The sequence below is a fragment of the Calidris pugnax genome, unplaced genomic scaffold (assembly GCF_001431845.1).
Source record: "Calidris pugnax isolate Ruff unplaced genomic scaffold, ASM143184v1 scaffold95, whole genome shotgun sequence".
Lineage (NCBI taxonomy): Eukaryota > Metazoa > Chordata > Aves > Charadriiformes > Scolopacidae > Calidris > Calidris pugnax.
Window position 1 is genome coordinate 11,135,308 of NW_015090885.1, and position 22,961 is coordinate 11,158,268.

Sequence of the window (22,961 nt, forward strand, 5' to 3'; positions counted from 1 at the left end):
TCTCTTTCATGATGAAAGGCTCCTAAACACCGTGGCCTTGTCATTTGGGGAAAAAAAAATGTAGGTATTAAGATGAACTAATAAGCTCAAATCCATCTAAAAATCTATGAATCCCTTGCACCAGTCAGTACTGCAGGTACACTTGCCCTCTGCTGTGCCTTGCTGCAGGAGGGTACCCAAGCTGGTGAATTTGGAGTTACCAGCAACTTGGGAAGGGTCACCAGCACAAGACCTCCCCAAGCCATGTTAGTCCTGGTTTCTCTGACATGCTAATTTGTGCGATGAGAGGAGTGAGGAGTGTGCTGCAGGCAGCAGAGCTGTGTCCAGCTCCGATGCTGGCTTTCTGCAGCAGAGCATGGGCATGCCTCCCTGGAGCCGCACCGCGGGTGTATGTATCTATGTATGTATGCAGCAGGTCTCAGTTTGCAGCAGCGGAGTCTTGCTCCGTGATTCCCAAAAAAAGCCTTCCTGGGCCTGTGCTCGGAGAGACTGAGTGTCACGGCACCAGGGAGGTGTGCTGGAGAACATAAGCCTGCTCCAGGTGAGTTTGACAGGGCCAGAGGAGGCCCCCCACTAAGTGGTTTTCAAAATCACAGTTTCAAGTGGTCCGTTTTATCTCCAAGCTCTTAAGCACCATTTGTGCCACAAAGAAGAGATTAAATTCTCCTGTGGAGATAACTGCGGCCCAAGTCGAGGTTTTGAACCACACAGGATCTGGCTGGCTTTAAATAGGCTGAGCCAGGGAAGGATTTAACTGAGGGTGCAGTATAGCCCCAAGTCTGTGTTAGGTATTTGTGTTTCAAATTAATCATCTCTTTGATGAGCACGTTGTGCCAAGTGCTTTATATTGTCTCAGGTTGTCCAAGAAATAGAATTCATTTCCCCCCCTCTCTTTTGTAGACCAGGTCCCTTTCTTTTCTCCTCTCTGAGCTGTACCACCTTAAACCTTTGCCAAGATGATGGACATGTCGGAATTCGGGGAGGCTGCTCCCTACCTCCGAAAGAGCGAAAAGGAGCTGATGATGGCACAGACCGTTGCCTTTGATGGTGAGTTGTGGTACCCTTTATGCTGCCAGCGGCCAAGTAAGGGGGGTGAGGGTTGTATCCAAGTGTAGCTGTGGGAATGCAGAGCAAAGCAGGCTTCAAGGACTCCCTTGCTGCTGCTGCTGCTGCTCTTTGAGGGGTAGCTGGTTCAACCACATTTTGGTTTCTTTATTCTGCAAAGCTGTAAGAAGCCACCAGGTAGTACTAAATAGAAATAATCTATCAACTTATATTAAGTAAGTAATTGACTAGATTTAGAAGTAGGGCTTTTTTGTACTGCTCTGCTAAGTGGGGGGATCACTTTGTCCATTTGAAAGAAAAACACCACACATTGATGTTCCTGTAATGAGAGAGATTCTGCAGCCTGACGAGATGTCTCTTCATGTTGTACTTGCACATCTGTTTGATTTGCAGGCTGCACGACAATCTGATGTTAGCTTTTAGATTCGCATAATTTATTTTTCATTAAATTGATTTACACGAGCCCTGAGGTGCAGTAGTAAGTTTAAATATACCAATAGCTATAGCAATATGCTATTCAGATTAGTTGCTGAAGACCAAAAGTCTAGCGCAGCTACTCCAAACTTCTAAAAAGCCACATACATCCCTCAATGAGTCATTGATACTCCTGTTTTTCAAGACAAACATCAGAAGAATGTGCAGGGATAAGGTTAAATCTGATAACTGGAAGGCAAGCACTGTGGGCTGAATTCCTCACTCAGATTGCAATTTTCTGTGTGACTCTTTAGCAAACACCTTAATTTGGGCTTGGATCTCAGTTCCTCCATCTGCACCCTGGCAATAATGACTATGGATTTCCTGTGGAGGCTGAGGCTTAGGCAGCATTTGTGCAATATTTTGACACCTTGTGCTGGAAGGATCTAGAGAAAGCCAAAGTGGTAGCTTCAAAGGGGAGACAACACTTGGGAGCCCTATGCCTCCTGCCTTGGCAGGCAGTTCCCCAGCACGGCCCATCTGCTGCGGTCCCAGAGGTTTTGTGTGGATTGTGTGGAAAAAGCAGCCCCAGCCACCTGCCCTAGCAAGGCACGGTGTTACTGTCTGACACAAGGCCGTGAGCCCTCGGTCTCCTTCATTTCACAGGGAAGAAGAAATGTTGGGTTCCCGATGACAAGCAAGCCTACGTTGAAGCCGAAATTACAGAAACCAGCGGTGGCAAAGTGACCGTGGAGACGACAGACGGGAGGGTACAAAACTTGTTTTGTCTCACCCCGTGTCTAGGAAGGCCAGAGCAGCAAGCTTCAAAAATTACCGGTCCCAGTTTAAGCTCAGTTTCCCGTGTCGTGAAATGGGCTGCCAACAGGAAGCCCCCATAACTGGTGCCATATCAGAACGACACATGGAAAACCACTAAGGGGAAAACAGCAACGTGGTGGTGGGTAAGCGAGCACCAGCCCCACCGCACAGCAGCGAGTGGGCTGTGAGCAGAGGTTGTGCCACCAGCCAGGTCCAGATTGGCCCCCAGAAGTCAAAGCCCAGGCTGCAGCTAAATCCCATGGGTTCTTTCCCAGCCACACCACCACGCTCCTTACCTTTAACTTCTCAGCCTTCCCCCATTCTTCTGACAGCTGTGAAAATAAATGGTATTTGTTTTGAGCTTAAGGACTTCCATCAGCAGGGGGAGGGAAAAATGTGTTCTTCTGTAAGATCTGTGAAGCAACAGAAAATGCCAGTGTTTTCCAGTGGTGCCGATACTGATTTGTCTTTGCAGACCATGACTATAAAAGAAGACGACGTGCAGTCGATGAACCCTCCCAAATTTGACATGATCGAGGACATGGCTATGCTGACCCATCTGAACGAGGCGTCTGTGTTGTACAACCTGAGAAAGCGCTACAAGAACTGGATGATCTATGTAAGGGTCATTATTAGGGTGCATTTAGAAATCTGCATTTCAAACGTGGCTTTCATGTTTGAACATGTTGTGTTCTTCATATTCAGTTTACAATTTTAATAAGCCACAAAACTGAGGGTCTTGCTCATCTTTTCAGGAAAGAAGTTGCTTGGAGCTGGCTTGTGTCTGAATACAGACAGACAAAGCCAAATGAATGAGATGGTGTCTAGTTGGGGTGTCACGGGACGTATTTTCAGCAATCAAGACATCGGGGAGACCTACTTTATTTCTCCTCTCCTAATATTAATCCATGTCAATACCAGGCACGGAGATTTCCTTGTTAAGAAATAATGCCTCAGGCTTAAAGCCCACATATAATATTTTTAAGCATAAGCCTTTCTATCTTTAGTTCAGTAATTTTATTCCCTTCATTTTCAGTGATGACATCAGACTTGTTTCACTCTGGCTTTCTCCCTTGGTCTGTATCTTCCCCATGACACCAGGAACATAATCTCCGTCAGCACCAGAACAAGCTTCAGTAGCATCTAATTTTATGAGGCCAAACTTTTGCTCTGTTCATTGCATTCAATTTTGTCTGAAATCAGTCAGAGGAATCTATAGATTTTTCTAGCCAGTCCCTGTTCTGGTTTTTGGTGTTCATCAGAAGAGCAAATCCAACTTTTTCCCATTTAAATTCTGATCATTAAACATTTTATGCATTTCTCTAATAACCCCTGTGTGGACATCTATGAACTAAAGCATAGCTTTGCTTGCAGATCAGTATAGGCAGAAAATGAAATTTGTCATCTTGCCTTAATCTATTTACTGGTTGGGGTTTTTCTTCTCCTTGTAGAAAATAGGACTGATGACTCATGTCAAGACCATTCTGGAGCAGGTTCTAATGCTACTTTTAGGGGGAGACACCTGGATTTCACCTGAAACTTTTAGAATGCAATTGAGGTCATTAAACCTATGTGCACATAGTGCTCATGTCCATAGAATAACTGGGTTTCTTTGAAGGTTTTTGCTTCAACCTGGACTAAGTACCTGAAAAGTTACCAGCTAACACCAGCTCCCTGGGGTTACAACTAAAAACTCATTCTTCCTCAGAACCACCAAGCCCCAGCTAACCGATGTAGATAGCCCAAAGAGTGACTATAAAGATAGATTTTTTTATTTTTTTTTTACCAACTGTGTTTCTCCCAAAGCTGAAAAAAGCTCCATAGCTTTGGGAAATACAGTATGAAGTTGTTTTCTCTTTGAACACCCACCAGAAATTGCCCCAAACCGCTCACATCAAATTAACAGTGGGAGATAGTTTCTCCTCCTAACACTGGAGTTCAAACAGGAAAGCTGTAACTTTTCTTTCTTTCGCAATGACTGTTTCCAAGAGGAAACAACTCTCATGGGATAGGAAGGCAAAAAGTCAGGTGTAGGTCTGTTTGCTGCCACTTTGTTTTCCTGAAGGGGCTGTTTCTGGTTGTCATCCTGAAAATACTTTTCCCCTTTTGGAAAACTGTTCAATATCTCTAGTTTTGATACCAATTGCCAGTAGGAAATCACTTAGCAGACGAGTAGCTTCAGAAATTCAGGTCAAAGGCTGAAATTGAAGTCAGAATTCAAACTCAAATCAGAAGCTGGAAACACTACTTGGTTAACTAAGACTTTTTTCTTTATTCCTGGAGTGGTTTTTTTCACTCTTGTTTTGTGTTCCTCCCTAGACCTATTCCGGTTTATTCTGCGTGACTATAAATCCCTACAAGTGGTTGCCTGTCTACAAGTCGGAGGTGGTTGCTGCATACAAAGGCAAGAGGCGCTCGGAGGCTCCTCCCCACATCTTCTCCATTGCTGATAACGCGTACCACGACATGCTGCGTAGTAAGTGGCACTCTTTGCTTTCAAATTTCGTTTCGCTTCATTTAGTTGACGTGATTGGTACCGGACAGAAGTTTGTGAGAGATTTTGCAATGTGCAACAAATATGCAAATACTCTACAAGCAACAGGGTCTTGGCAGTCTGGGTCATTATTTTTTTTCATTGAATTTTCACTGAATTTTTTAGAGTTGGAAGGGACCATAGAGATAAAATTTAATTTTTTTAAACTCCCCTGACTGTCCTCGTGGTACTTCTGGCAACAGTAAGCTCTGTATATGAGCTAGCTGTAAGGTGCACAAATTTAACTGTCTGAAGTGGGTGAATCCATCAGCTTGTAACAAAAACAAAAGGTCTTTAAGCATTTTCCCAGCCTCAAAAAAAAAAAAAAAAAAAAGAAATCCTGTGAGTTTATGCTCAGTATTCTAATGCTGATAAGATGTGTGCATTCAAAGGGCAGCCAAGGCCAGCTGTCTCGGGTGCTTGTGTGAACCTGCGGTGGGTCGGTGTTGCACCGACTGCTGTGGGTCTGGGCGCCAACCCTACAGCAAGGAACCCCTGATTTTCCTGTGAAATTTTCTCACCCTGACTCTCAAGTTACTGGGAGAAAAGAGAGATTATCAGCAGAGGGCAGCAGCGATGTGCTCACACCAGGTCCTGCCAGGCAACAGGGTAAATCCCACAGAGACTTGGTGGGAACACATCCTGCTGTCACCTGTTTTTAATGAAATGGAAAGTGCCACAGCTGCGAGGGGACAGAAGGCAGAGGGCCGCTGAGAAAAGGGGGGCGGTGGGTGGGGTATGGCTGCAAAGAGATGCTCTTTTATCAGATTAGGGTGAAATACGGCCAGGCTGACCAATATAGCTTATTATGATGACTGGAATTAAAAAGCAAAATAGGATTTCAGGCTCAACAGCTTGGGAAGCTGCTATGATTTAGCATTTGCTGAACTTGGTTAATAATATATTAAGGTTGCAAAGCATTCTGATAAATGGAAAGCGTTTCTAATAAATGGTCAGGCCATTAATAGCAGGGACACCATAAAATTTTGTTCCAGCAGCACGGCCGACTGAAGAAGAGTAGGTATGCAGAGTGAGGAACGGCATGTGAACAAGCAGCAAAATTACTCGGGCTGATCTAGTCTTGCAGGAGCAGATGTGAGCAAAGATGTACTCAGGAGTAAGAAAAAAAACCAATTTGATGACAGGAAATTACTTTCTTTATTATAGTTTCCCAGACACAGGGAGAAAGTGCATGACTGACAGGTCTTTAATACCAACTTGAACAAAACACTAGAGGAGGATTCAGAGTAGGGCTGGATCTTTCTCTGCTGGAGGTTGGAGTAGATGATACTAGGTTTTATCTTTCCATCTCTTTTCCATGTGATTCTCTCCTGTCCTTGCAGGACTCATTCTGGAATAGTTGGTACACATTTGCAATTATAACATGCAATTTGTACAGCCTACTAAAATTGTCTCTTTTTTTTTTTTTTTTCCCCCTCCACAGATCGGGAGAATCAGTCTATGCTGATCACGTAAGTGCTTCTTTTTTGACTGAATTGAGACTCTGTTGCTGTGAAAAACTTAGAAGAAAAAAATCCTACTAAAACACAAGTTCAAAACTCGGCTAAATTGCCTGGAACTTGATCCAAGCCACGTAACTGGCAATTTGGCCATCTGATGCCTGCCTTGAGCCCTATGGGAAAGGAGTAGCTGAGGGTTTGATGGAAGCTGGCCCATTTCTGATCCCCATCTGGTATTTGTTCCAAGTAGGCATGAAAACAACTCAGCAGGCAGTTAAAGAAGCTTCTTCCAGGGTTAACCTTGTTGTGGCTGCTGTCTTTGGATAGGGAAAACTCCTCCTTTTCAATGTGATTGTTCTTGCTGCAAAGTTTGAATGTTGTGTAGACACATCTAAAGGGAAGGAGATAACCAAGGCAGAAAAGAAGTAGCACATCATTTACTGACAAGTATGAAAGATGGAGAGTCGTGTGTCTCTCTACACAGGTCACATGTGCTCCTGAATAATGCCAGCAAATTACTGCAGCTTTTCTGTACATTTTCTAATGTGTTAGCTGTATATAGGTATACCTCAGATCCTCAGTCTGGATGTTTGTAATAAACATGCCCTCAAAGGAAGCTCAGTGTAGTGTACCAGATTTCTGAGACCAGTGACGTGAAGAATTAGTTGCTGCTGTCATAGACATTCACCTCTTCGTTCAGTCACTTTAATGTGATTTCCACTGAAATGGCCAAAAAACAGGCTGCAGAAATCAGAGTTAGTGGCTCTGAGAACAGCCTGTGTGTGGGGAGAGGACAGGGCAGGAGGGTGAAAGGAGGAGTTACAGCTGTTTGAACAATGCCTGTGGTACCTTCCTCTTTCCTTCAGTGGAGAATCCGGTGCTGGCAAGACTGTCAACACGAAACGTGTCATCCAGTACTTTGCCACAGTGGCAGCCTTGGGTGAGCCTGGTAAAAAGAACGTAAGTCTGTTTCATTTCAGACTCCCAGGGTTTTTCTGTTGTGTGCAACCAACCTCCCAAGTCTACATCCTGAGCACTAAACCATGTGCTAGACCTCAACAGGCATGGTTAAGAAAAGAAACTGTTGGGAAAAGATACTGACACTTCTTCATGGCATTACTACGAGCATGCTGTTCTGAAGGTAGAAAGGCAACGCTCATTTGAACTTGCCATGCTCCAGACGGAGCAGCAAAACCACTCCTGGTTCTAAGCAGTTATTGTTGCTTCTGCTTTTTTCCTAGGAGTTTTAGTTTTCATGTGTGTTAAGTAAGTTTCTGGTTGTGTTAAAAGTAAAAGAAGGGGAGACTGAAGATTAAGAAATTTGATTCAGTCTTCAAAATAGTCTTTAGTCTTCTTTAGTCTAGAAAATAGTCTTCAAAAGGACTAAGATTATCATTTCTCATCAAAATATCTGTTTTGTTGAAAGCTTTTTTGTCCACAAAAAAGGAATGTTTTGACAAAAGATTTTTTTTAAATCAGCTTTTCTGTATTTCTCTTTTCATAAGTGCTGTTCTGCTTATAAGTGCTCTCTAAGGTTACAGTGAATGCTGCTTTTTATCTTGTGTTGCTATGAGCTTCATTGCACTTGAAGGCTCAGCACTCCTCGAGGTGAATTAACTGATTCCTATGAACTGTATTTATAAAGCCAAATTTTCAGCCAGCCTTGGATTCTGTACACATAATTCACATCACCAAAACCTAATATAGATTCAACTGAGGCCTTCAAGGCTCTTTTAACAAATGATTGAATGGTCCAGGGCCAGGTCTCTACATGCAGTGAGACTGGTGCCCATAATAGTCTCTGAAGCCTGGTGTGCTCATGGAACAATTGTGCAAATAATGGATACTGCAGTTTGAAGATATTCCATGTAATTTATCAGCTCAGGTGGCATTTTGTCTTGATTATCATCACCCTTTCTTTTCAAATACTCCAAGAGTTCAAGTGCAGCATGATCTAGTTATCTAAAACTTGTCTCTTTGCATTTACATCCTTTTATTCTTACCACCTGGCACCAGTCTCTTTTGTCTGCTGTGTTAGTCTTTTAACAAAATCAGGTAGATGTTTGGAGCAGGGGTTGAAACAATGGGCTGTTCTTTTCTGAGGAACAGAACTTGGGTATTTTGTGATGTATGGTGAATGCAAAGTAACGGTCACATGTGCTTTTTGAAGGACTTTTCAACAAGTCCTTCTGGTGTGTTGGTGCCCACTAGACATCTAACCTTTCTAATGTGTATCTTTTGTGATGTCCTTCATGTTAATACTCACAATTTCTTTTGTTTTTTTTTTCACTGTTCCTCTTTTGACAGCAACCAGCTACTAAAACTGGGGTAAGTCATCAACTTTGCTATTTTATCTTTTCCACGTGAAGACAGTAGTGGGCTCTGTCAGCCCATGTCACAAACCTCAGCATTTCACTTTGTGTGATTCCCCCAGTGAAGGATCCCCAGAGCCCAAGCAGTTAAAGTAGTTTGCTTCAGCAAACTGAAGTGTGCGCGAGTGACAGTTAATGCTTTTCTCAACTCCAAAAATCCCAACTATTACGAGCTCTGAGTGCTTTCAAATCCAATGCATCTTTCTGGTTGTCCCTGTCTTCAATAGCCCCTCTCCTACACGCATCCACTTGGATGTCCCCAGATGCTTCACAGTACATGGGAAGATATGGCAATTTCTTGCATATGCAGATGGCATGAAATATCAAATCTACAAAGCAAAACAGTAGGAAGCAGCAGAATGTTTTAGGCCTTTTAAGCACTCATTTTTGACTCACAATCTTGCTGTTATGCTGTTTGCACGGTGCCACCCCTAGGGTGGAGTTAAATCACTTTGCTATAGAGGTTTCTTTCTATAAGTGAATGCATAACAAGTTATAGTTGACAGCTGAATTTGTGGACCGTAGGTTTCTCAATAGTATTTCAACTTTGATTTCTAGGGAACCTTGGAGGATCAAATCATTCAAGCAAACCCAGCCCTAGAAGCTTTTGGAAATGCCAAAACCCTGAGAAATGACAACTCCTCCCGTTTTGTAAGTCTGTAACATGATGTAATGATGGCCAGTTAATAACATCTGTGTGATAATCCCTTCATAAGTTGCTTCTCATTTTGTCCACTAAAATGGTTGGACCTCCACACAGTGGAAGAATAATAAAGTAGGATCTAACCAGCAAAAAACTGCTGGAAGAATTAATGATAAAAAGAAACTAAGATCCACCTTGAATAATTTTTTAAACTGCATGTGATCAGGAGACAAGCAAAGCCTAACTTTATGAAGCCCTTTGAACAGCAATGGCAGATCTTGTCCCAGATTGCTTCTGCTACGTAGCCTTATTTTCCTACCACATTTTCCACTAGCCTAAGTCATTCCCCCTCCCTGTAGTAGCTCTACTTTGTCACTAAGTGTCAGAAATACACCACAGTCCCTGCTCCCTCCCACATCTGCCCCCTCTGCAGACCCACACATGCAGCAGTACCCCTACCTTTGATCTATACCATCTACCTTTTGGGATGAGTAAGCTGCCCCTGGTTGTCCCTCAGTGCTGACGTGACTTTGGGCCTCTTCTCATTTCCATTAGGCTTGCAGGAGAGCAATCCCCTGGGGAGCTCTGCCTCTGCCACATCTGGTTGATGCTGGCTATGAGGTCCAAAAGGAATGGCATGAGGATGACAGCCTGAGTTTGTAGCTCATGCTTCCCTAACGTATCCAGTTAGAAATTAAAGGGGAAGGGGTGGAGAAGGTCAGAGGTTGTAAGCAACTGTGGAAAGCTACACAATTGTATAAGGAGTTTTGTCAGTTGGAATGGAAATTAATTACTTAAAAAATCCAATGTGTTTGAATATAATAAATTAAATTAAAGCTACTAATTTTTTATGAGATTTGGTGGGATGAATATGCAAGTTAAATGGGCAAAGCAGTGTAAAATCACAGCACCATTCTGGCATAAGTAGTCCATATAAGATAGGACAGCAAATAAGGAGTCATCAAAAAAGAAGCTTGTGTGTCTCATGCCCAGGCTTATTGCCCTAAGTCCTGCATTACACTAAACCCACACCATGAAACTGGAAGCCACACGCATTCCTGTATCTTAGCCCTGCAGATAAGTACACAGTTATCCTTTCTCCACAAGCTGATTACATAGTTGTACGTAGAGATTTAGGAAAGTGGAGATTTGGAAAAGTGTAATATCATTGTTCGATATTTCTCATTGCAATCTGCCTGTCCAAAGTCAAGGAGTTAGCATAAACTGATTCTTTGGTTAAATGATTGCCTTCTAGCAGTATCCTTTGTTTCCCTCTGTGTATACTATATGCACTAATTAGAATATTCTTCTGTGTGAATTAGGGTAAATTTATCCGAATCCATTTTGGAACTACAGGCAAGCTGTCATCTGCTGATATTGAGATTTGTAAGCAGCAAATTCTTTCCTTTTTAAAAAAGTACAATTGCTCATCTGAAAGCTCAGAGAGCCTTGCTCACTGAATTTCTCTTTGTGCAACTAGATTTACTGGAGAAATCCCGAGTGATTTTCCAGCAACCAGGTGAAAGAGACTATCACATCTTCTACCAAATCCTGTCAGGAAAAAAGCCAGAGTTACTGGGTAAGCATTACATGGATCTACAGCTTTTAAGAACCAACCTTTAGCTGAATAGACAGTGGCTGAGGAGGGGGCAGGGGGCAAACCTGTGTTCAGAAAGGCCCTTACGCTTCCTCTTGAGCAAACAGAGCTTCCACTATCAAATACTCTCTTTTAAAGGTGCTGTTGCAATGGCAGCAAGAGACCATTTTTCTGTGATATACTGATGCAGGTACCCTATAAAGTGAAGTGATGTTACCAATTAGATTAAGGAAATGAGACTCAAACAGGACTTTTAAAACATAGCGTTATAAAGGCAAGAAACGTCCCATGAGTTTGTGTAATCCAAGGTCGCGAAACATCTGGAAAATGCTACACCTCCAAGAGCATTTGTGGTGATAAAACTTTAATTATCCAGATTTTCACATGTGAGGAGATTTGCTTATGTGCCCATGAAGAAACGCTAGTTCCCTCTTTCTGCGCCGAGTGCCAAGACTGCCACGCTGGCACGTCCTGTGGCAAGGCAGAGTACGCAAAGCTGCCTCCCACTGACTGTGTGGTGGTCACCCCTTGCAAGTTTTCCCTGGCTGAACGCCGTCCCATAGACCTGCTGGAGAAGAGCAGAGAGCAGATGAGGTCTCTCCGCTCCCATCTCCAAATGCTGTGAATAAAACCTTCAGTAATTATTTAAGTGATGTGGTTTGCTGACGTTAATTTGTGCTCTGAAGAAAAACACTTTATAGAATATGTTGAAGAGTCACTTTATTGCTGCACTAAACTGCTACTAAGCCATAGCAATCATAAGCTGGTTTGAAGTCTTATTATCCTGATAGTGCGTGGTCAAGTCTCTAACCCTCTTAGCTTTTACGTGGCCTAATTAATGACGATTACGGGAAAGATTTCAAGGAAGCGTTGCACTGAGATTCCTGTGTGACTCCTTGTGCTGGAAAAATATGCCCTTTCTCATAAACTGTCTGTCTGTGTACTCTGCAACACCACACACCTTTCTGGCCAGCAGGAGCATGTCTGCAGGCCCTTGAAGAGGCTGAAACCAACGGAGATGAGTGTTTTGTAGATAAGAAATATATGTGTTTGTATATAAACACATACATATCTAAATATAGATAAATAAAAATATAGAAAAATATAAATGTAGATAAATGAACACATAACATAGTGGCTACATAGCAAAGTAACACAGAGAATATGATTTTATATACACATATATTGATAGACATGTATATATTTACATACATATGTAGAACATGTAGGTATATGTGTATGTATATAAAAGATTGAAATCTAGACGAAACCTTGGTCTGCTGAATGTGGGTGAAACTTTTGTGTTGTTTTAGGGAAGCAGGATTCTCCCTGTAGTTTTGGAGCCAGATAGCTTTTTAGAAAGCAAATCTGTATTTTGGGGGGTTTGATGTGAAGGAACAGAAAAGAGGAGAGAAAGTGAGAGACATATTCAGACTTTTGTTCATCAAGAGTCAAGCATCACCTGCAAAGAGTCCTGGAAGTTGCTGTTTTGTGAGTCTGTTATAAGAGAGGGAAACCATGCGCATTGTCCCTGTTTTGGATCATACCAAAATCTTTCTCTTCTCTGTACTTGGATGGGATTTTTACCCCTACAGGTATGCAAGGCAGAAAGTAGGGCTATACAGGAATTGATGAATTCAGTATACTGCAAAACATGCTTAATAGATGTTTATGCAGTATTCCTACATTCTTTTCAGTTATGCGCTCTCTCTCTATCTTGGTCTTCAGACTGGAGTAGTAGAATAAGAGAGTTGGTTGCCACCCAGAAGTTGTTAAAAAAACAAACAAACAAAAAAACTTTACACACAGTTGTGCAGAGACAAATGTATGTCAGAGTTGATCTTTCGATCTCCTTTTTTTTTTTTTTTTACATCCTGAATGGATGGCAGTTTTGACCTTGGCAGTTCTTTTACAGATATGCTCCTGGTATCTACCAACCCATATGACTACCACTTTTGCTCCCAAGGAGTAGTTACAGTGGACAACTTGGATGATGGAGAAGAATTGTTGGCAACTGATGTAAGCCTGTATTGATTTGACTTTGTGCTGCATAGGTTAGGTGCATGTGGGAAGACAAGATGCTGGCAGGAGCCTAACTTCTGTCACTGAAACTATTGGACTGATGTGAAAGTGGAAATGGGTCTAAATTGCATTCATACTATGAAGCATGAGGCCTGATAAACTATTATACTTTTGAATCTGGCCTTGCTCCATGTAATGCCCATGGGCACAATGCTCTTATAATTTTGACTTATAAAATGCGAGACAAAGGGAGCTCTCCTCCTGCTCCCCAGCCACTGCTGGGTCTTCATGGTGTTCCAGTTGCTGCTTTGTGAGATGTAACCCCCGGCAGGTTAGTAGTAGCTGCCATGCAAAGATAGATTGTGGGGCTGCAAAATGCCATTGCTTTCGAATAGGGAAGTGACAAAATATCTATGTTTCCTTTACACAGCAAGCCATGGACATCTTGGGATTTGTGCCTGATGAGAAGTCTGGTTCCTACAAGCTCACAGGTGCCATCATGCACTTTGGGAACATGAAATTCAAACAAAGACCCAGAGAAGAGCAGGCAGAGGCTGATGGCACTGAAAGTAAGAATAACTCCTTACCTTCAAAAGTCTGGCATGTGTCATGCACTGTGCAGAGGAAGAAGCAGCCTGTTTGCTTTGATCTTATGCAATGTAGCTCCTGCTCAGCCAAGGGTGCTGTGCAAGTTGTTGCCTTAGCTTTCTCTTTCATGTCTTCAAGTCTTGCTTCTATGCTTCCTCTTGCACCTGAATCTGTCTATAACCACTGTGGAGATACGTTCTTTTCCCTACAGCTGAAGAGTTTCTCAAGTGTGATTCTTGCCGCAATTGGTGTCTAAGGTAGCTAGATGGCCTTCTCTACCACAAGGCAGAGTACAGACACCCCTAGCACAAATCATTTAAAGAAAAAGTCTTTATCCAGTTTCACTTTGGAAGTGGATGTGCTAAATATTTTTTTATTGGCTAGGCGTGTTTCCATGTAGAAGTTCAAACCAGTTGAAACCTTGTTTCTTTTGATCAGGTGCTGACAAAGCTGCCTACCTAATGGGAATCAACTCTTCTGATTTGATTAAGGGTTTATTGCACCCTAGAGTGAAGGTTGGCAACGAGTATGTGACCAAAGGTCAAAGTGTTGAACAGGTAAGGAGAAGCTCTTAGGGTATCTGGATACCTGTCCCGCAAGCCTTGAGCATTCATCTGTAACATCTCAGAGAGATAGACGGCTGCTAGAAATATTAACACGTACCTCTAGTAGTTGTTCTCACTTTATATCCCCAAACTTGAGGGAATAGTGCAGGGAATTGGTAGAGACTGACAAAGGAATAGTGGCTGGCACTGCCGTTGATAGGATTGTTTTTATGATGTGTTAGTAGCAGCCACTCAAGGAAACCAGATGCAGTAAAACCACAGAGGAGTTGATATCTAATTCTGGATGAGAATAGTTACCTAGAAGAGTTGAGTCATGGATAATTTATTCGCTCATCACTCATTCATTATTCATGTAATTTTAAGCTCTGTGTGACCTCAATCAGCTAAAGGCAATATCCACTTAAAGGTATCTCTTAACTTAGGAAACAAAAGTCCTTGGGCTAGCACTGCTAGCAGTATTTTAGAAGATACTGCAGCAATTTGGTTACAGTGAAAATTGTTGCTTAAAGACAGGCTGTGGTACAGTCTCAAAAACTAGAAAACTGCTGGAGAGAGGTCTGTTCTATCCGTGTAGTCACGCATACACTAAAGAGACTTTTGACAGACTTTTCCTATCACCTGCTTGCATATCCTGCAGCATCTCTCAAAAATTAGAAGCAAGTGGCAATGAGTAACTTGACCACAGACCTCCTCTATTCTGGCAGTAGCTCCAGACGTCATGGCTGGCATCCAGCCCGTGAGCTTTCTGGTACCTAACTTCCACGGCAATGTAAGGGATTAAAACAGTTGCAACTCACTGTCCAGCTGTTTCCCAAGAGGCACTTTACTAGCACTTTATGTACATGTTAGTATACACACATATATATGACCAAAATGCGAAGAAAGGTCAGCATAGATAACGAGAGAAGCTGAGTGATGTATTAAATGTGCCTTGGTGATTATGAGGACCACTGTGAAAAACCATAAGCAGAGATTGAAATTGGCTACTGCACTGAAATCCTTGTGTTTCACAGTGAATTCTGTTCAACACGGTGGCATTTTGAAACATGTATTCCAGGTTTTGTATGCTGTTGGAGCCTTATCTAAGGCAGTGTATGATCGGATGTTCAAGTGGCTGGTGGTCCGTATCAACAAGACCTTGGACACTAAGCTGCCAAGACAGTTCTTCATTGGAGTCCTGGATATTGCCGGGTTTGAAATCTTTGATGTGAGTATTAATATGCGAGTACTTGGTGGAAGGACATAAAAGATAACAAGTGATAGCTCTCGGGTGGGTATTTCTTTTTCTAAAGGAACAGAAAGCAAAGTGCTGAGAAAGTTGTAAAGCGAATGGTATACATGATATCTACAATAGATGTAGAAAACACCATTTAGCACAGCTGGACATGCTGATAGTTCCTGGGGAGGAAGAAGGTGGCAACCTTTAGCAAAGACAACATCTCACATTCTTTGGGCTGTGTTTTAGAAGAATGCATTGTTCCCACTCTTTCTCTTTAGAGAAAGTATCTTTTATAGGGTATGATATTTCTTCCTTTTTGTATATCAATATAAGAAGTATATCTTCATCTCAATAACAGAAAGAAATTTTTATAGTGAGAACAATCACTCACTAGAAAAACCTCCCCAGGGACGTGGTAGAGTCCCCCTCACTGGTGTGGTTGGACGGGGTGCTAGACAATCTCATCTAGGCTCCCTCTCGCACAAAAAGTTGGATCTTTCAAGATCCCTTCCAACCTGGGCTGTTCTGTGATTCTATCATTGTTGTCAACAAGTGTTATGTGAGAAAAGCACATCACAAGTTCTGTTTCTCAGAATCCATTCCTGAAGATAAGTGCTTATTGCTGTCACTGCTATGTGTTGCTCCCTCTATGCAGCAGAGCAAAGCGAATGTTGGCTCTGCTTTGCAGGACTGGTGTGGCATGCTGCTGAAGGAAAGTCTCTCATGCATCCTGAGAGACTTGAACAAATCTGGGCATCCTCACACTTCAGAGGAGGGCACATGAGGCAGCCAGCAACCTGCTACTGAACTTCCCCCTCCTTTGCCTTCAGTGATATGCTCAGTAGTTTCTCAACCAGTTACTGTTTAGAAGGTTTTAGATGTAAACGGTTTCCTTCTTGCTATTCCACCAAGACTTACCCTAGCCAACTGGGGTGCAAATCCTTCTCTTTTATCTCCTTTTGCAGTTTAACAGCTTTGAGCAACTCTGCATCAATTACACTAATGAGAAACTGCAACAGTTTTTCAATCATCACATGTTTGTCCTGGAACAAGAAGAGTATAAGAAGGAAGGCATTGATTGGGTATTCATTGATTTTGGCATGGACTTGCAAGCCTGCATTGATTTAATTGAGAAGGTATGTACAGGAGTGCTAAGGTGTATTAACTGAATTGGTTTTATTCGTGATGGTCCTTTGGAGATGTCCTCGTGTCCCAGTGAACAGAACAGGATAAACAGCAGGACAAGTTTCCTGCTTTTCTACATGCAATACAGAATCAAAGGAAAATCAGTATTTGTAGCATTTGTGGCTACTTGGCTTGACATCCATAAGTTTGCCTTATGGAGGCAACAGTAAACACAAGCTGTAACTGTTAATTTGTATGATTGTATAATTTTCCTTGGTTTTTAATTCTTCCTCTATCCCTACTGCTCTTCCATTTACTTTGGTCCACATATGCTTAATGTCAAACTTACTTGTCAGCTTTTCAGGGCAAATAGTGAGTTTCAGTCACGTGCCCTGTACCTCACCCCGTGAGGCTCCTGTTTCTTACTTTACACGTTGATGTGTGAAGTCCTTAATGCTCTTCCTAGCCTGGAGCTATTGCTTCCCTCTCACCACTTCCCCAGCATGGGGTAGGATGTCTGCACATGATCCTAGTCCCTCAAACAATCTGTCCAGTGTTAGGAAGTTCATGTCTTACTGAGGCACAAATAGTAAAATGCTACTTGGTCCACCTGCCTTGAAAGGTACATCAAACCCTTTTTGGAAGTCATTATAAAGCTTCTTAAGGCAGAGGTGACATGCTGAATGGTCAAAGGTGTGGTTACTATTTTAACAGAATAGTGAAAGGCTTCCTCCTCAGGATGAGAAGAAGTTCTGCAGGCTTAAAATTCCATCAGATCAAACTTGAAGGCTGCACGGCTACTGAAATCAAGCAGCCTATGCATTTTCCAACAAAGATGTTCTTAAATCCACAGCCATTGGGAATCCTGTCTATCCTTGAAGAGGAATGTATGTTCCCAAAAGCTACAGATATGACATTCAAAGCCAAACTCTACGACAATCATCTTGGCAAGTCACCTAACTTACAGAAGCCCAGGCCTGATAAGAAAAGGAAATATGAAGCTCACTTTGAACTTCTTCATTATGCTGGTGCAGTAAGTTCCCCTGCTGGTGGGTAGGCTTTGTATTAGAGGTCTTCCAGGTGGGGTTTAGCCCATAGTGTGCAACAAGGGAGGGCAGGAAGGATGAAGAGGGGAAGAAAGGAACAGTGAGAAGTAAAATCAGACATCTACCCTCTCTGCACAAGTATTGCAATACAGTAAGATACCACCAGACTCCAGAACATCTGATCCTTGGATACACAAAAAAAAATATGAAACAAGCTGAGGAAGATTGATAGTGCTTTTGCTGAAAATATGCCTTGCCTTTATCACTTTTCCAACAATCAGACTCAGATTAGTGATTAAACAGCAGCATCATCTAACTTTCCATCTTGGTTCTCTGTACAAATGAACCAAGTAATTTCTGCCTAACTTTCAGGGATTTTTTTTAAAGAGAAAAGATTTGGCATCACTTTTTACTCATGTTACTACCAATATGTCAAGGTAACCAAGAGAAATGTGGCGAATTCTGCTGTGAAGGTTTAGTTAACAGGCCTGATGATGATGGGGTGAAAGGGAAAATACAATCCAGTACTGTGACACCTGAACTACAACGCCCAATTTCAAAGCTCTCCTTTCAGACAAAAAGAATTTGAGAGGGACATAGGAAATCTGTTATCGAACTAGAGTTGATATGAAGTCTCAGCACAGCTGAGCTGGAACCTACCTGATGCTGTTAATTTCAAATTATAATTGAACATTAAGCTAATTTTGTATGTATTAAGATAAATAATGCCCATCTTGCTCTTTATCTGTAGTTGTTAATGTATTCGGCAAAGAAAATTAGAATTTCCATCCTCTTGTGGTACTAATAATGGAACATATTTTCCCACTAAGAGCTGTGGCAAAGTCCAGGAGTTAGATTTAATTTTAATGATTAAATTTCTGTGAGAAAATCTTGATTACTCCAGTGTAGCCTGCTATTGTGAAGTGAAGTTATTACTTGCACATTTTATAGTTCAGCACTTATTAGCGGGCTTCCTGGAACACTGATGACGTGGTATCTTTACAGCCAACCACATGGAGTCCATGAGAAGATGTAGGGACCAGATAATTTGGAAGGGGTGTGCAGGATTCAGGAGGTTGTTATTAGGAAGAGAGTTTCAGGTATTAGGAAACAGAGAATTGGAGGGGAAGTGATGAAAAACTGGGTGGCTGGTATTGCTCTGAGCGCAGCACTTTACAAAAGGTCACTGGTTTCAAGGCAAACCATAAAGGACTACTGGCTCCTCTGAAGGGGAACATTTGCAACCTCTGGTTTGTTTTCAATATCTTGCTGTAGGTTCCCTATAACATCATTGGGTGGCTTGAGAAGAACAAAGACCCACTTAATGAAACTGTAGTAGGTATTTTCCAAAAGTCATCCAACAAACTCCTGGCAAGCTTGTTTGAAAGCTACGTTGGCGCTGACAGCGGTAAGCAGAACCAGCTCACATGGGTTTTCTTTCATTTCTGGGATGTGTGCTTGGCAATGCATTTCAGAAACAAAACAATTCTCTCAACTGCAATTGAGACTCAATGCTAAATGAGGCAGTGACTAATTATTTAGATGTGCACAGCATCTGTAGGAGTTTGCCAGTTCTACAAGGAGGCCATTAACTCAGCTAGTTTGAATGCCTAATACCTCTGAGCAGTTTTGGCAAGGAAATCTGTGTGTTGTGAACACTCCAGGGGGAATTTGAGCATGCGAGTGTTCAGAAATGCACGCAAGTGTTGCACAAAAAATTGTGTATGTAAATACCTATGAACAAGAACAGCTCTTGTTACCCACACTGTAGTTCTCCTTGCTAGACATCCTGAATTAAATAAGAAATATAAAGTTTAAGAGAGAGTTTGGGAATATTTTGTTGGATTGGTGGTAAATAGGCACTGAAGGTACCTAAACACCATTCCACATTGGCCGAAGTAGATGATTTTGCCAATACATCTTCCTTTTTTGCTTGCTGGGTTGTCAGGGTTTTTTTTTGTTTAGCAAGACTAATGTATGTTTGAGAATGCACTTAAGCTGTATGCATTCCACAGAATCAATTGTGAGAAGGCAAGTAGCAAGCATCCAGAAAATTGATCTTAAGTAAATAAGACTGGCATTCATTACAAAGATGTAGCTCTGATGTCCTGAAGTTGCAATCACTTACAGCCTATTTATTAGTAACCTTATTTCTATAGATGTGGTTGTCATGAATCGTAAGACCCTTTCTGAGGAAACAAGCAGACTTCATAATGTGAATAAGAGATGGAGCTGAATGTAAATAACAAAAATCCTGCCACTAGCAAATTCTTGCAAGTTACCAACTGCCTATTTGCCTGTGGATATTCCTGTCAGTCAGAATACTACCTTGCTTTTCCTTGGTGTCAGGAGAAAAGAACAGCCTGTCCAGATCAGCTTCTGCCAGTCTTGGCAGTGTCACTTTCAAAAGAGGGAAAGGCTGTGGATAATTGCATCAAGCACATTGCACTCTTCACTTCTCCTTTTATGCTGACTGTTGTTGACAGGTGACAGAATGCCAGACCTCCTGGGAATGATCTAATGGTCCAGTGTTTAGAAAGCTGCAGCTATTGTCGTACATTTTTGGGTCATGTTTGGCTCTTGTGAAACTTCATAAAGGTCATGTCAGAAACTAGCATTCCTTTGGAGGATCTGAATGATTTTGACTCTGAAGCTTTAAGCAAGATTCAGGGGATGCAAAGCTACTATATCTAAAATTACAAAATAAATATTCATTTCCCTCTATTCTGGACAAACATTACTTGCTCAAGTTCAGTGACTGCATAGCAGACACAAGAATCAGTGTCTATACAATGTAAAGAACTTGGGAGTTGGACTACATGATCTCTATGGTCCCTTCCAACTCTAAAAATTCAGTGAAATTCCGTATAAATTTCCCCTAAGCATTACTTTTCTTCATCATCTCGTCCAGGCCTATAGGCTTTTTAATGAACTACAACTGACTCTATTTTGTTAAAAGTTATTTTTCTGCCCTTTTCATATTTATGGACTTTCTGCATAACAAGTGATGTTGTGTAGATCTGAAATGCAAATGCAATCCAGAAAGCTTACAGCGGTCTTTGACAAGAATCCTAAGCATGGACAGAGAGCTGCAACTTGCGATATATCACACTTGATGTTCAGAATGTTTTGTATAATATTTGAGCAATCAGAGCCATCAAGTCATTAGCTATGCTTTTCAAAGGAAGTTGTGCTATTGAAACAGTTTGTCTGTCTCCCATGCCCTGCCTGTACCCCTTACTAAGATACAGATTGTAATTTTTTTCTTTTTTTTTTTTTTTTTCTCCTTAGCTGACCAGGGTGGAGAAAAGAAACGCAAGAAAGGTGCTTCTTTTCAAACAGTGTCCTCATTGCACAAGGTTGGTTTTCCTCTCCTCACGTGATGGTTTGAGTCAAGAAAATACATTGAAGAGGAATGTTAAGGATTGATTGGACATAAAGAATTTAAATTGAACATCAGAATTTGATTTGAGGCTTGGGTTGCTGCCCTTGGCTAAGTGAATATATTGTTATTAAAACTACATATGTGAGGGGCTGCTCCATTTTACCTTCTTTGAACATCCAAGAGATGAAGTGGTTTCAATTTTATTTGAGAAAGTATCACAAAATCTTGTAAACAACCTTTATCACTTATTGCTTCATGCATGCTTGTGGAACAGGAACTGATTGCAAGTAATTTGCTAGTCCCTATCTGATTGCTCTTTGTAATTGGATCCTAGGGTTAGAGCAGTCATGGAGAACAGAAGTTGTTGAATGGAGTGTCATATGGCCTCTTTTTTCCTGAGTAATTCCCTTCAGCTGGGACTGGCATGTGCTTCTGATGGAAGCTGTCGCTAGGATCATCCCTGGGAAAAAATGGGAGCTTTAATTTACCATTAGCACAATTTATTCTGGGTAGCACTGAGGAAGGTGTAATGTAGGAAAACCTCAGGTAGGGAAAGAAGCAGTTATCTGTCACTACTCATGTCATTTTATCTTGTTTGGAAGTACTCCTCATGAAAGGAAATAATGAGCTATACCTTACCAGCTGAAGAAGTGTAAAGATAGCTGAAGGATCACTCAGACAGTAATTTAATAACCCACAAACAGAAGCCCACTTCCCAGCACACAAGGAGCTGCTCAGTACACAGACCAGATTGTCTCACTTATTGTCCTGACTGGCACATAAGAAATTTTCACTTTGAAAGTCGTACTGATGACATTATTTATTCCACCTCCAATGGTCTCCATTTTCTGCTTACTAGACACTTTCCACAGAGCTTAGTGATCACTGGTAGGCACTGAATGGTTGGCTTCTTCTGAGTTAGCTTGCTGCCTGCCTGGCCGGTGTCTGGTTAAGCTCAATAAAGGAAAAATGTTTGGCCAGTAGGATAAAAGTCTAACTTTTAGGAGGAACAGATGGGAAAGGTGAACTATGCTCACTGAGCCGGGAAGTGACTAGGCAAAAATGCATTTGGCTTTACAGAAATGCTCCACAGGATGATACTGCATCTTGCTTGCTGTTCATTTTGTTTCTGACATTTCTGGGGTTGTAAGTAAAATGTGTCTTTTTAAGACTTTGCTAAAACTGATGTCGATTCCTATAAAAAAGTTAATTCATACTTTGGTTTATTTGAACACATTTCTCTGTAATATTTTTGGTAAGCTTATAATTTTGTTGGAGACTATTTAGAGAGATGAATTTAATAATCTTAACAGCTGACAAACTAAAGAAATAAGTGACGGGAATTCCACTAAACCGCTAAAGCTAATTGTGTTTTTAATATGTCTGTTCTAGGAAAATTTAAATAAGCTGATGACTAACCTAAAATCTACAGCCCCTCACTTTGTACGATGCATTATCCCCAATGAATCAAAAACTCCAGGTATGGAAAACACAACAGTCTTAAAATTTTAGTATATTTGAACTATGTCATTCCAATACTTATTTCCAAGTCACCAGATTGTACTAAAATACTGTCTGTGTTGTTCACCTTATCCAATGGTCTTGCTCTTTCAGGACATGACACCTCATATTTTCCAGTTCTCTCAGTGAAACAAAGATTAAGCCCTATGGAGAAGCTCCTTTTAATTTAGCCTTGTTTTTCCCCTGTAGGTGAAATGGATGCTTTCCTTGTCTTGCATCAGCTCCGCTGTAATGGTGTCCTGGAAGGCATCCGCATTTGCCGTAAGGGTTTCCCAAACAGGGTGCTTTACGCTGACTTTAAACAAAGGTAATGCAGAACTGTGTCATCTCCTGTCCTAACCCATCAGTCAAAATAAGCAAAGTATGTCTTCTCATTTTAGTTTGAGGTATATTATTCCATTCAAGTTTATTTTCCATTGTTTGTCTGAACACGGGAGGCAGAATTCTGCTCTTGCTTGTGTCTGTGTAGATGCAAAGTAGGAAATTACCCTAGGTGACTTTTTACTTTAGTTTCTTTAAGTTTTCAGTGGTAAACCAAAAAAAACCAAAACAAACAAAAAAAAAAACCAGGCAGAATCTAGGTCAA

General features: G+C 41.5%; 1 protein-coding gene across 1 annotated transcript in view; it reads left to right on the forward strand.

Moving 5' to 3' along the window:
- Positions 1-22,961, forward strand: part of MYH15 (myosin, heavy chain 15) — a 48,946-nt gene that overhangs the window by 2,408 nt on the left and 23,577 nt on the right. The window contains exons 2-21 of the mRNA XM_014947183.1: positions 901-1,047; positions 2,146-2,249; positions 2,774-2,917; positions 4,618-4,774; positions 6,276-6,303; positions 7,158-7,251; positions 8,599-8,619; positions 9,222-9,314; positions 10,629-10,692; positions 10,787-10,885; positions 12,819-12,922; positions 13,356-13,494; positions 13,952-14,070; positions 15,137-15,286; positions 16,264-16,434; positions 17,277-17,456; positions 18,745-18,877; positions 20,761-20,828; positions 22,247-22,334; positions 22,565-22,682. Coding sequence (XP_014802669.1) covers positions 957-1,047; positions 2,146-2,249; positions 2,774-2,917; positions 4,618-4,774; positions 6,276-6,303; positions 7,158-7,251; positions 8,599-8,619; positions 9,222-9,314; positions 10,629-10,692; positions 10,787-10,885; positions 12,819-12,922; positions 13,356-13,494; positions 13,952-14,070; positions 15,137-15,286; positions 16,264-16,434; positions 17,277-17,456; positions 18,745-18,877; positions 20,761-20,828; positions 22,247-22,334; positions 22,565-22,682 — 2,165 coding nt within the window. The 5' untranslated portion in view covers positions 901-956. The remainder of the gene's footprint in view (positions 1-900; positions 1,048-2,145; positions 2,250-2,773; positions 2,918-4,617; positions 4,775-6,275; positions 6,304-7,157; positions 7,252-8,598; positions 8,620-9,221; positions 9,315-10,628; positions 10,693-10,786; positions 10,886-12,818; positions 12,923-13,355; positions 13,495-13,951; positions 14,071-15,136; positions 15,287-16,263; positions 16,435-17,276; positions 17,457-18,744; positions 18,878-20,760; positions 20,829-22,246; positions 22,335-22,564; positions 22,683-22,961) is intronic.